The sequence below is a fragment of the Phaethon lepturus genome, unplaced genomic scaffold (genome assembly GCF_000687285.1).
Source record: "Phaethon lepturus isolate BGI_N335 unplaced genomic scaffold, ASM68728v1 scaffold20416, whole genome shotgun sequence".
Lineage (NCBI taxonomy): Eukaryota > Metazoa > Chordata > Aves > Phaethontiformes > Phaethontidae > Phaethon > Phaethon lepturus.
Genome location: NW_010548512.1, coordinates 23,743 through 34,944, shown reverse-complemented (window position 1 = coordinate 34,944; position 11,202 = coordinate 23,743). Strand labels below are relative to the sequence as shown.

At 39.4% G+C, this 11,202-nt stretch overlaps 1 protein-coding gene across 2 annotated transcripts in view; it reads left to right on the top strand.

Moving 5' to 3' along the window:
* Positions 1 to 343: 343 nt before the first annotated feature.
* The window catches only part of BROX (BRO1 domain and CAAX motif containing), a 13,450-nt gene continuing 2,591 nt past the window's right edge, over positions 344 to 11,202 (top strand). The window contains exons 1-11 of one of the 2 annotated variants that reach the window (XM_010289994.1): positions 344 to 376; positions 971 to 1,101; positions 1,896 to 2,002; positions 3,586 to 3,682; positions 4,996 to 5,091; positions 5,751 to 5,823; positions 6,186 to 6,291; positions 6,845 to 6,934; positions 8,319 to 8,404; positions 9,723 to 9,804; positions 10,859 to 11,009. In XM_010289994.1, coding sequence (XP_010288296.1) covers positions 344 to 376; positions 971 to 1,101; positions 1,896 to 2,002; positions 3,586 to 3,682; positions 4,996 to 5,091; positions 5,751 to 5,823; positions 6,186 to 6,291; positions 6,845 to 6,934; positions 8,319 to 8,404; positions 9,723 to 9,804; positions 10,859 to 11,009 — 1,052 coding nt within the window. Of the gene's footprint in view, positions 377 to 970; positions 1,102 to 1,895; positions 2,003 to 3,585; positions 3,683 to 4,995; positions 5,092 to 5,750; positions 5,824 to 6,185; positions 6,292 to 6,844; positions 6,935 to 8,318; positions 8,405 to 9,722; positions 9,805 to 10,858; positions 11,010 to 11,202 lie in introns of those variants that run through there. The other variant, XM_010289995.1, reaches the window with a different exon arrangement.

Genomic DNA, 11,202 nt, shown 5'->3' with positions numbered 1-11,202 from the left:
CTCCCCCCCGCCCCCAGCAAAGCTGCAAAGTGTTTTATAACGATGAACTTAAAAGACACAAAAGGGATGATAAGGTGATGGAGGTCTTAGAGCTTCCAACACCCTGCTCAGAGCAGGGTCAGCTCAGAGGTCAGACCAGCTGGTTCAGGGCTTTATCCGGTGAGGTCTTGAGAGCCTTTGAGGATGGAAAGCACACAAGCTCTTTGGGCAACTTGTTCCTCAGTTCCACCGTCCTCATGGCGAAGAAGTTTATCCTGTTATCCAGTACGGACCTCCCTTGTTTCAATATTTGCCCGTTATGTTTTGTTCTCCCACCGTGCACTGCTGTTGAAAGCTCATTGGAATGCTTATGTTAGATATGTTGGCTGAAATTGAGGTAGAAGATGGTCTGTTTTAGCTGTACTGTTACATGTATGTAAATATATCCATGTTTTCAGCAAGGGTTACTACATAATTGCAGTTGCATCTATATCAACAGTGCTGCAACAAAAGCTAATAGTAGATTCACCAGACACAATATAATGATCTCAGTGAATTGAAATATACCTGTAAATTACATGGGAAATATTCAGCCTTATGCAGGAGGTAACGAATATCAGGGTTTTTGAGTAAGAAAGTATGCAGTAATATAGAGCAAAGTAGGTAATAGCTTTTTGCCCAACTTACATATGCTTTCTGAGGCGACTGTTTTATTTCAAGAGAGTGAAATTCTCAAACTAAGTACATGGATGATGAAGGCAAGGCATATGGAAGCTTAGCGTTTCAAATGGAAAAAAAGAAATCTAATTTTTTTCTCTGTAATGATATACAACTTTCCAAATTAATATTTTTATTAAATATATAAAATTTATAAATTTTTTTTATTAATTGTTTGCATTTGGAATATATTTTTGTGAGCTGAGGAACATAACGTATATAGCATCTCAGTTGTACCTGTTCCTGGAGCTATTCATTTCTTTCCACACTTCAGGTTTGGCGTAAACAGCACTACAAAAAGAAGATGACCCACTGGTTTCATCGCAACCCTTTGAAGGCTACAGCTCCCGTTTCATTTAATTTTTATGGGGTAGCAACGACTCCAGCTGCAACGAAGGTTTGCAAGTAAGTGTACTTGTGATTAACTTCACTCTGTCTCTCACATTTTAGAGGACATCCTTAAAAGTAATGGTTACTCTTCAGTTTTTATTCTGAGGATGACAAGAAATGCGTAGGCTGGGAGACAAGAAGACACTGATAATACTGAACATTTAGTTACAAAGAATGAATTATCCAGTTATCAAGTCTCTGAGTGTATAGCAAGGGCTATTATAATAATGCAGAAGCAAAAGACTAAACATTTCATTGTCTTTCTGATGACGCTGCATTCTTCTGCAAAAGATTACTTAAAGTAATTTCCATAAGTGAGTAAGGCATGAATGTTCTATTGTAGATAGGAATATAATGAAAAGAGATCTTGTCTTATTTTGCAGATCTATTCTATCTCTTCATATGGTCATCCCATTCTAATGTTGAAGAATGTTCGTGCTTGTTGCTTCTCTTCTCTCTCCCTGCACCCAACCTCTTGGTAGATAAAGGCATAGTTATTTTAGTTTGTGTTAGAACAAGAGATTGATAATGACTACTGATTATCCATTGCTGTCTGTCCAAAATAGATTGTACTTTAAACTAAGGAGTCAGTCGTATGTATCTGGAGGAGAAAGGAACGTTCTTCTGTATTTATTGGCATCTTCCTCACAAAATATCTTTCCTTGCCTTCAGATAGCTAAATTGAATGGTTAGCTTCACTTTCTTAGCCAAAAGGGTGGTGGTATACATGGGTGGGTACTTTCTGAATAGCACATTTTTGGGTAGAATTTCTTAGGTTTATTTTTTCTTTTTTTCCGCCATCCATGCAGTGATTTGAGATTATCTCGAACACGACTATTGGAGCTGTTTACAGACTTGAGTTGTAATCCAGAAATGATGAAGAATGCAACTGACTTGTACTTTTCGCTCTTGCAAGGTAGGAATATTTATTAGCAATACTGCTAATACATCAAGAGGTATATAACTTGAATTTTAATGACACTTGTCAGAATTTGTATTGTGCTAATCTTCTGTGAAGAAGCTTTGCACTTCTCGGGAAGGAGGGTATCTTCATGGGTTCTATGCTTAATACTAGTCATAGGTACTCACCAGGTCCTTTCTACAAGTTTTGATGTCCTTTGAGACCCTGCCAGTAGTAAGTGTTGGCAGTCCTGTCCTCTTGCTTTTAACTTCATTCTTCTTCCTGCTGGAGGAGAAAATGTTTATTTCTTAGATTGCGGTGTATTGCTTTTAAGTATAAATTGAGTCTATAAATTAATTGATAGGAGTTGCTCTTCAGTGTAAACTTCTGGTTTGTCTAATGCTAGATAATAGACTTGTTGCAGGTTTACACTTCTGCTGCTGCTTGTCTTAGGTGTATATATGGGCACTCATGAGCGTAGTATCTACATTTTCAGTAATGTAGATATTGGACTTTCATTTTAGTAATCTACATTTTCAGCAGATGGTCACCTATGATGATGCATTCCCTTGAAACCTTCCTCCTGCCAATATTTTGATAACTTTCTCTTAGCAGTCAGGTGCTCAGACAAGTTTCTTAGGCCCAAGTTTTCAGGAATCAGCTGATTCATGGAAACTCTGATCTTTCAGTCTGTGGGAAGTGAAGCAGCTCAAGTTGGTTTAGTTTCCTCAGTCCCTGGGAACTCAGTCCCAGCTAATGCAACATTCTAGATGAAGGTAAGATTACAGTCAATGTTGCTGCAGACAGGATTTGGAGAGTTTCTTCAGGAAAACGTTATGCTTGGTCACTAAAATCTTCTGCATGTGAAAGGAACAAGTATTTTCTGTCTTTATAACCATGTGACAGCACCTAGAACTATAGCCCCAATAGCTGCAGTTGCAAGTCTTGAGTTCTTAAAGTCTGTAAGACCTGATCAGACCAAGGTCCATCTTACTCCTCCCTGAAAAATTTCTTGGGTCTGCATATGCTAGGATTTGAACATCCCATAGCATGAGCTTCATCCCACTGACTGCTGCTTTCTGGGCTGCCGGACATAAAGAACCAATTTCCTGTAGCCCTGGAGACAAAAGAGATCATGACTAGGTGAGTCCATGCTTATAAGCTCTTTTCCCTCTCCCTGTTAACCAGGCAGCTTTTCCTGGAGTTTCCTGATGGCCACTATGATGGTAGGGACAGTCACTTGCTCTCCTTGAGCAACCTCAGCCATCCTATATGTGGGTCAGTCTAACTGCCAGCTAGTCACCATACAGGACTTGCAGACATCTGCAAGGTTTTCCTTGAGCAATCAAGACTCGCAGGATTGTGTTGGTAACCTGCTGGGCAAGGAGTTTCTTGTAGTAGCCAGTTTGGGTTCTTTGTACATCTTGTTCTCAAGATATTGAGGAATAAAAGCCTCAGGAAGTAACACAGGTTTTTGAGTGGTACAGCAGGAAACATTTCTTTATCTATATCCATATTCTCATTGATCCACATTTCTTATTACTTGTTTGTGTTTCTTACTTTGAGACTGCCTGTCGGTACATTTTTTTATTCTATAGGTTTTATCCTTTCACTGGATGACTCTTCCCAAGAATGCAAGTTGAGGTATATTCAGAATTTCAAGTGGACAGACACATTACAAGGGCAAGTTCCAAGGTACATATGCTTTTATGATTATAGGGTATGCAGCTGCTTTCTTCTGGTCTGTTATGTATATGCACATGTGCCAGCACAAGTGTGAAGGAAAACTTAAGAGATGTAGCAAAATGTTGAACCCAAAGTAGTTTCCAAAAACTTGTTGCTTTGCGGTTTTGATAATTGCCGTACTGCATTAAGTGTTCTGAATCATGTGTTGCCTTTATGTAAAGGTGTGATAATACATGATCATGGTAGAAGGATCCATTGTGTCTTAGTTGATCTACAAACTATATCTACAGTTGGCTAGAGCAGTACAAAGAAGAACCTTGAGAGTATTGGTGAATTGAATATGATAACATAGATTCATTTGGCACTAATGCCTTACCGGTATCTTCTGAGTGTTTTGAAGTACAAAAGTTGCTGAAGATCTGATTTCGTTCTTGTCCTCTGAAGCTCCTAGTACGTGTACTCCTGGTACAAACAAACAAAGCTTCTGTTTTAAGTAGAAATACAGATCTGTAACCTTCTGGATTATTCAGTTGTATCTTGCTATTGTAGGTAAATGTGTTGTATAACACACTTACAAATTTGTCAAGCTTTATCTAGAAGAAGTGCTTGACTTCCTCAAAGCTTTTTTGTTCCCCTTGGAAGACAATCTGTTGATTAGGACTCTCTTCTAATTTTCTCATGTTCATACATGCTTGTACTTGTGCCAGCATTATTCTTCCTACTCCCACACCTTTCTTTTTGAAGTTTACTAGTTCCTAAGCTATACTGAGCTTGTGATTGCAAGTTCACTCTTTTCAAAGGCCATGTTTTTAGCTTCTGAAATTTCCTGTTATTTGCACGTGCTGTTTGACTGCAGTTACATAAATACTTGCAATAACATTCATCTGAGGGAGATGTAATAGACTGACTTATTAACTTAGCAGCTACAATTTTAAAGTAGACATTCCAGAGCAAGGCTTTCCACAAAATGTGCAACTTAAAAAAAAAAAAAAAAAAAAAGGAAAAATGTCAGCCATACCCAAAGCTAAACAAATCTCAAGTTACTGTTTTAAAATAAGAGTTCCCAAATGGGAAGGGTAGGCATCTGAATGTGGGAAATTATAATTATGAGCTCTTAAAGGGAATAAGTAAAAACTGAAGTTTCTTTTAGGCAGTTCAGCAAGTAGGAGGTCCTGAATTAGAAATTGGTGACTTCTTAAATGAAAAATACTTCATGGAGAGAAATGGCAATTCATGCTGTGTGAACTATCATCAGAGAGAGCTTGTCAGAACAAAATGGAAAGCATTAAATTGTTTGGGGGTTTTTGTCTGTCTGTCTTTAGTGCCCAGCAGGATGCAGTGTTTGAACTGGTTTCCATGGGATTTAATGTAGCTCTGTGGTACACAAAATATGCATCAAGACTCGCTGGAAAAGAAGAGTAAGTATTTTTCTTTTCTTAGTAATTCCAGTGCAGCAATATTCCACCAAAAAATTTAGCAGGTTCTGAGTTTTGACTGCTGTAGTGCATGTCCAGCTGAGACAGCAGGAGTTCAAGGAGGGCGTTAGCCTTCATTCATGTGCTGTAATGTCCAAGTGTACTTCAGTCCCTTCTTCCATCTGTGAACAAAGTGTACTAGTACCATGTGACTGTGGTGTAGAGAAAGTGTCAGTTGTGAATAAACCCTTCATCAGTCCTGCTCTAAACGTCCAGGTACAAAGTTGAGATTCTCAAAATCACAGCTCTTTAGAAATCTACAGATTTCTAAAGCTTTGCCTTTTAACACTGAGGTTACCTTTTACTTGAAAGTCATTACAAGGTCTTACATTTCTTTTTTCAAGTGAGTTCTGTTTGATTATTTAATTATTGGACACTGTAAGAAAGCTCTTTACCATGAAGGTGGCACAGCAGTGGGACAGGTTACACAGAGTGAGTGGACTCTTGATTCATGAAGGGTTCAAGATTCATCTAGACAAAGCCATAACTGACCTGATCTACTGTTGTTGATAGTCCTGCTCCAAAGCAGGAGGTTGAACTAAATGACACCTAGAGGTTGTTATTTCTAACAAAAATTTCATTGATTTGTTCTATATTCTTAGTATAACGGAAGATGAAGCAAAAGATGTTCACAGAAGCCTGAAGATAGCAGCTGGGATTTTTAAACATTTGAAGGTAGAAAAACCTGTCTTTGCTGTCTGTTCTTTAAATTGCCCCCAAATACTTGACTTTTTGTTTTAGAAATGCCTTTGCTTTTCTGACGAGGTTACAGAGTAAACAAATACCTCAGACTGTCTGAATGATACAGGAAAAAGAAGGGTATTAATATATTGTGCTACCACTCATTCCCTGCTGCTCTTTCCCATGGCGGTGGAAGAGTAATCCGTCTGTCTGCCCAGTAGCCCACGCAACAGTGCAGCCAGCCATCTTGGGACCTTCACTCAGTTGTCCCATCCATTTAGGAATAAGGGACTTTCTTTGCATTGGCAGCAATGCTGTTAAGCCTAAACTAACTTTGAGACTTGCTTTGTACTTAGGAAAGTCACATTCCAAAATTGATTACGCCTGTAGAAAAGGGAAGAGATTTAGAAGCTCGACTTATAGACTCTTACATCATACAGTGCCAAGCTGAAGCTCAAGAAGGTATCTGCAAATATATGTTTGTTGGGGATGGGAAATGACAGCCTTTGCGGGTTACTTTGATGTCTCATGAAGTCTGCTTGGCAGCAGTGTCTTTTTTTTTTTTTTTTTTTTTCTTCTGATGAGGTACTGTGGCTTAGTGGGGTGAGTTGCTTTTAAAGAAACTTAAGTTACAATTATAGGAGGAAAATGCCAAAAATCAGTCTGATATTACAAATGCAACCACTTTGGAAGAACTTGTGTGTGACATTCCTCCCCTCTTCTCTTTTCCTTTCATGAAGTCTCTTCACCACCATGCTTGCCTAACATAAATTTCCAGTTCCTTTGCTTCTGTTTACTAGCTAGTCTAAAGACCTTCCTTCAGCTTATCTATTAATTTGGAATCATTCTACCCAAGAAGCAATCTGTCTTTATTCTGCAGTTTGCTTGACTGCACAATACTTGTTTTCTGTTCATGCAGAGGTTTTAAAACGCTAAATGCCTCTGCTGATTTGATGTGACATTTTCAATTAAACTTTAATACTGTGGTATGGAATGGTGTTTGGGTTCTTTTCAGTGACAATTGCTCGAGCTATTGAGCTGAAACACAATCCAGGACTAATAGCCGCTCTTGCTTATGAAACAGCTAACTTCTACCAAAAAGCTGGTAAGTGTCTTGTTTTGTATACTTAGTGACCTGGTTTATGCATTCTTGCCAGCAGACATATTTCACCTGCCCATAAATTGCCATATTAACACTGTTTCTCAGTGGATATGCTTTGTATATTTAGCTTCTGTTTAGTGTGTTTAACGCTTGAGTTATCAGCATAACAGATCTGTTTTGATAAGGCCTTTTGTGTTTATGGCAATCTTTTTCTGTAGTTAATAGTAGGAAATGTTAGTGAGGGGAGACAGAATACAGTAATGTCTTGAGAATATGTAATAGCACCAAACAAATGGTGTTGTGGTTTAACCCCAGCCAGCAACTAAGCACCGCACAGCTGCTCGCTTGCCCTCCCCCAGCAAGATGGGGGAGAGAATTGGAAGAGTAAAAGTGAGAAAACTTGTGGGTCAAGATAAAGACAGTTTAACAGGTAAAGCAAAAGCCACACGCACAAGCAAAGCAAAACAAGGAATTAACTCACCACTTCCCGTGGGCAGGCAGGTGTTCAGCCATCTCCAGGGAAGCAGGGCTCCATCACCCGTAATGGTTACTTGGGAAGACAAACTCCACAGTTCCAAATATCTCCCCTTTCCTCCTTCTTCCCCCAGGTTTATATGCGGAGCATGACGCCATATGGTATGGGATGTCCCTTTGGTCGGTTGGGGTCAGCTGTCCCAGCCGGATCCCCTCCCAGCTTCTTGTGCACGCCCAGCCTGCTCGCTGGTGGGGTGGGGTGAGAGGCAGAAAAGCCCTTGACTCTGTGTCAGCACTGCTCAGCAGTAACGGTAACATCCCTGTGTTATCAACGCTGTTTGCAGCCCAAATCCAAAACACAGCCCCATACTAGCTACTAGAAAATGAACTAGCACAAATGGCTTGATGTAAACGGCATGTGTTTCAGCTGCCTTTGGGCAGCAGGTTATGATACCGTAAAGCGTGTAGCAGGTTAATTATGTACATCCTTCCAGATGAGTAAGCTGATCTGTGGGCTTACTGAGGCAAGTGGGAAAAGTGCAAAAATATGGGAATCAATGTTTAAGAGGTGGGATATTGCAACATATGTCAGCTTTTATAGGTCAATACTTAAACTAGGAACAAGCTTTGAAATGCTGCCTAAAAATACTTAGGAGAATTAGCCTTCCAAACTTAGTGGACAGCAGTTTCAGGGATTCTAGGGACAACTGCATGGCAGTTCAATAAACTGCATATTTTTCTTTTTTTTCCTCGTAGTTTCTCTGTGCCTTTGCAGGAGTAATCTTGTCACTTGTTTCTGGCTACTTTATAGTTAAGATCTGTTGCTAGGTTTAAGAATTCTGGTCTTTGAGTGTGTGTGGGATTCTTCTTTTTGGAAATGTCTTAAAGAATAACTTTACATATGTGTTCATAGATCAAACATTATCCAGTTTGGATCCAACCTATGTAGGTAAATGGAGGAAGTACTTAAACTTGAAGACCTCTTTCTATATGGCCTATGTAAGTACTTCAGTTGACAGCAGTCACAGTTTTTAATGTTGTCCGAGGGCTGGATAGGGGATGGAGGCAAAGTATTGCCTCGACTTTCTTTCCATGCTGTGAGGAGAGACTGGGTAGTGTTAGTGGCATTTGAAGTAGTTTTGTTGAACCAAGTGAAATTACTGCAGTGTGGACTTTCTTGTGATCGCCTATCGTTAACTGAAGCAATTCAGATTGAGCGTAATACTTCCATTATCTGCATCACAATCTGATTCTAGGCATAATTCAGAGCTGACCATCTTTTTGAAGGCCCTGAATGAAACTGTCTCAAGTAATGTTAGGTACCATTCCAAGTGCTGTCCTTTTTGTCCCTTGTTGTGTGACTGGCTTAGCAAGTGCAGTGGTGCTCTTGGGGTCATCAGCTGCTCAATTCATGGTTTATTTCTTGTAGCCTGCCACAGCCTGTAATCTCACTCTTTAATACTGTAAAAAAAGGCCCAAACTAAGCAGTTGTCTTTCTCTGACATTAAGCCTGTAGCTAAAAGCTGCTTGCCTTATTTAGCAAGTTTGAGAGGTGAGGGAGGGTCAGAGCTGTGGTACTGTGGTTTTTTTTTTTTTTTTTTTTTTTTTTGTAATATGGGCAATGGTAGATTTAGGTAAAACTTGCTGTACTGTGAGAACAGACATTAAAGGGAGGTATGCAAGGTAGGCATTAGCTCAGGGGATTGTTCCTTTGCCTGTGGTATTTAGTATTTAAACTCAACAACTCCTTATAATAGAAAAGAGGCGATGCAGTTCTCACCGGATTACAGTACTGTCTTCAAGCATGATCATGAAGGAATGGGACTTTTTGGGCAGAAAAGATATTTGTACTATGGCAAAATATCTCAAGCAGCAGAACACCTCGTTGCTTCTGGATTCAGTGGTGTTTGTTGCAGATTCAGTTTTCGAGTGTTCAGGTAGCTTTAGTTTTTAGAGTCTTTGCTTTGTAAACTTGACTGGGGTTCATCCTCGTTCTGTGATGGGGCTTAATGCTGCAGAGTGAGAGAGAAGTTTGAACTAGACTATATGCTAAGTGCTTTTGGTAAAAAAGCCCTCATGAAGCTCCAGGTTACTCTTGGCTAGACTTGAGACAGCTTGCTTCATACCTACCTCACAGTGTCTGTGTGGAACTGCATTGTTCAGTGAATGCCGCTTTGACTTGCATTCCCAAGTTGTCAGCCATCTGCAGGGAATGTCAGCTGCAAAGAGATGCAACTCTGATGTAAGGAAGAGCAGAAGTGACTTGGTGTGGGAAGTGCCCAATGACATTGGTAATGGCTTTGTCCTCTCCCACTAGGCATACTGTTACCATGGTCAAACTTTACTGGCGAGTGATAAATGTGGAGAAGCAATCAGATCTCTGCAGGAATCAGAAAAATGTAAGTATGATTGAGACTGGCTTACAGGGTCTGATGATGACCCATCTGTTTTATTTTGCTGTATTGTGTTTATTTGGTCTCCCATAAACTTAAGATTTTATCTGTCACCTGATGAAAACCCAGCACGCTTTTGAATAGAGACAGTATATTTTATTTTTTTTGTCTTACCAAAGACTGTCTTTCATAACAGTGCTGCAGAAAATTTGGTTTTCAATTCTCAGCCTGTCAAAGTCTGGCTTTGAACTGCCTGCAATACAGTGTAAAAATCAATTGTCTGGTCATCACGTTTTCTGGTCTGGATGTTAAGTTACTGCAGCCTGTTCTGCTTGGGAGGCTGCTCTGTCTTACATTAAACAGTAAAGCTAGACTGTGTTTGTTTGTTTTTTTTAAACAGGTTTCAGTAACTTATTTCCTTTCTGTTCATTTGAAAGGTAGAATAAGAGAAGTTCAGGGTCTTCTGTCCATCCTCTCTTCAAAGCTATTGCTACCCCCATGGCCTGCACTGCATAGCTTTACCACAGTGTATAAAAAATGCTCAAATCATTAAACTATAAACTTTTAATATTAAATTTGAAAAATAAATTAGAATTTATTAAGAACAAACTAAGTTGGATTACCTGCAGTAAAACAAATACTGTATTTTCTACTGTGCCTGCTGTTCGGAGAAGAGTGCTTCTTTTCCCACTCCATATTAAATGTTGCTTATTTTGGGGCATCAACTGTGTGTGGACACCTTCATACCCTCTCCTTTTCACTCCTACGTGGCACGTTTCTCAGGCTTATTGTTGCATTTTGACCCACATGTAAAAATGCTTTCCTGCATCTGCCTACCCAAAAAGCTATCTTTTTTTTCCCTCCTCTCTGTTCCTAGTCACTTTTTGGATGCAGTAAATCTTGGCTGGAAGTGCTGCCTTTATGCTAGTTTATTTTTGTTTCTAAGAAGCAAGATGCCTGAATGGATTCTGGTATCTCCTAAAACTGAAGCACTGTAGATCAGAACTGTGGTTTAATAGACTCATGTAAATGATTTTTATTACATTTCTTTTTTGCAAAGTTTTTGCCAAGGCTGAAGCATTGTGCAAAGAATATGGAGAAACCAAAGGGCCCGGGACTACTGCCAAACCTTCTGGACATCTCTTCTTTAGGAAATTAGGAAGTTTGATTAAGAACACACTAGAAAAATGCCAGAGAGAGAATGGATTCATGTAAGTAATTTGTGGTTGGTACAGTACTCTATATGAAATGTTACTACCTCATTTGCCTTTATTTCAAATGGGTATGGTAAATTTTACACTCCAGTTCTTGTATTCCTTTAAGGCAAGGCACGGAATTTAAAGATAAATTTGCAACTCTGTAATTTTCTCTTAGCAGATTTGCTGTGGGTCTGTGCTACCACCC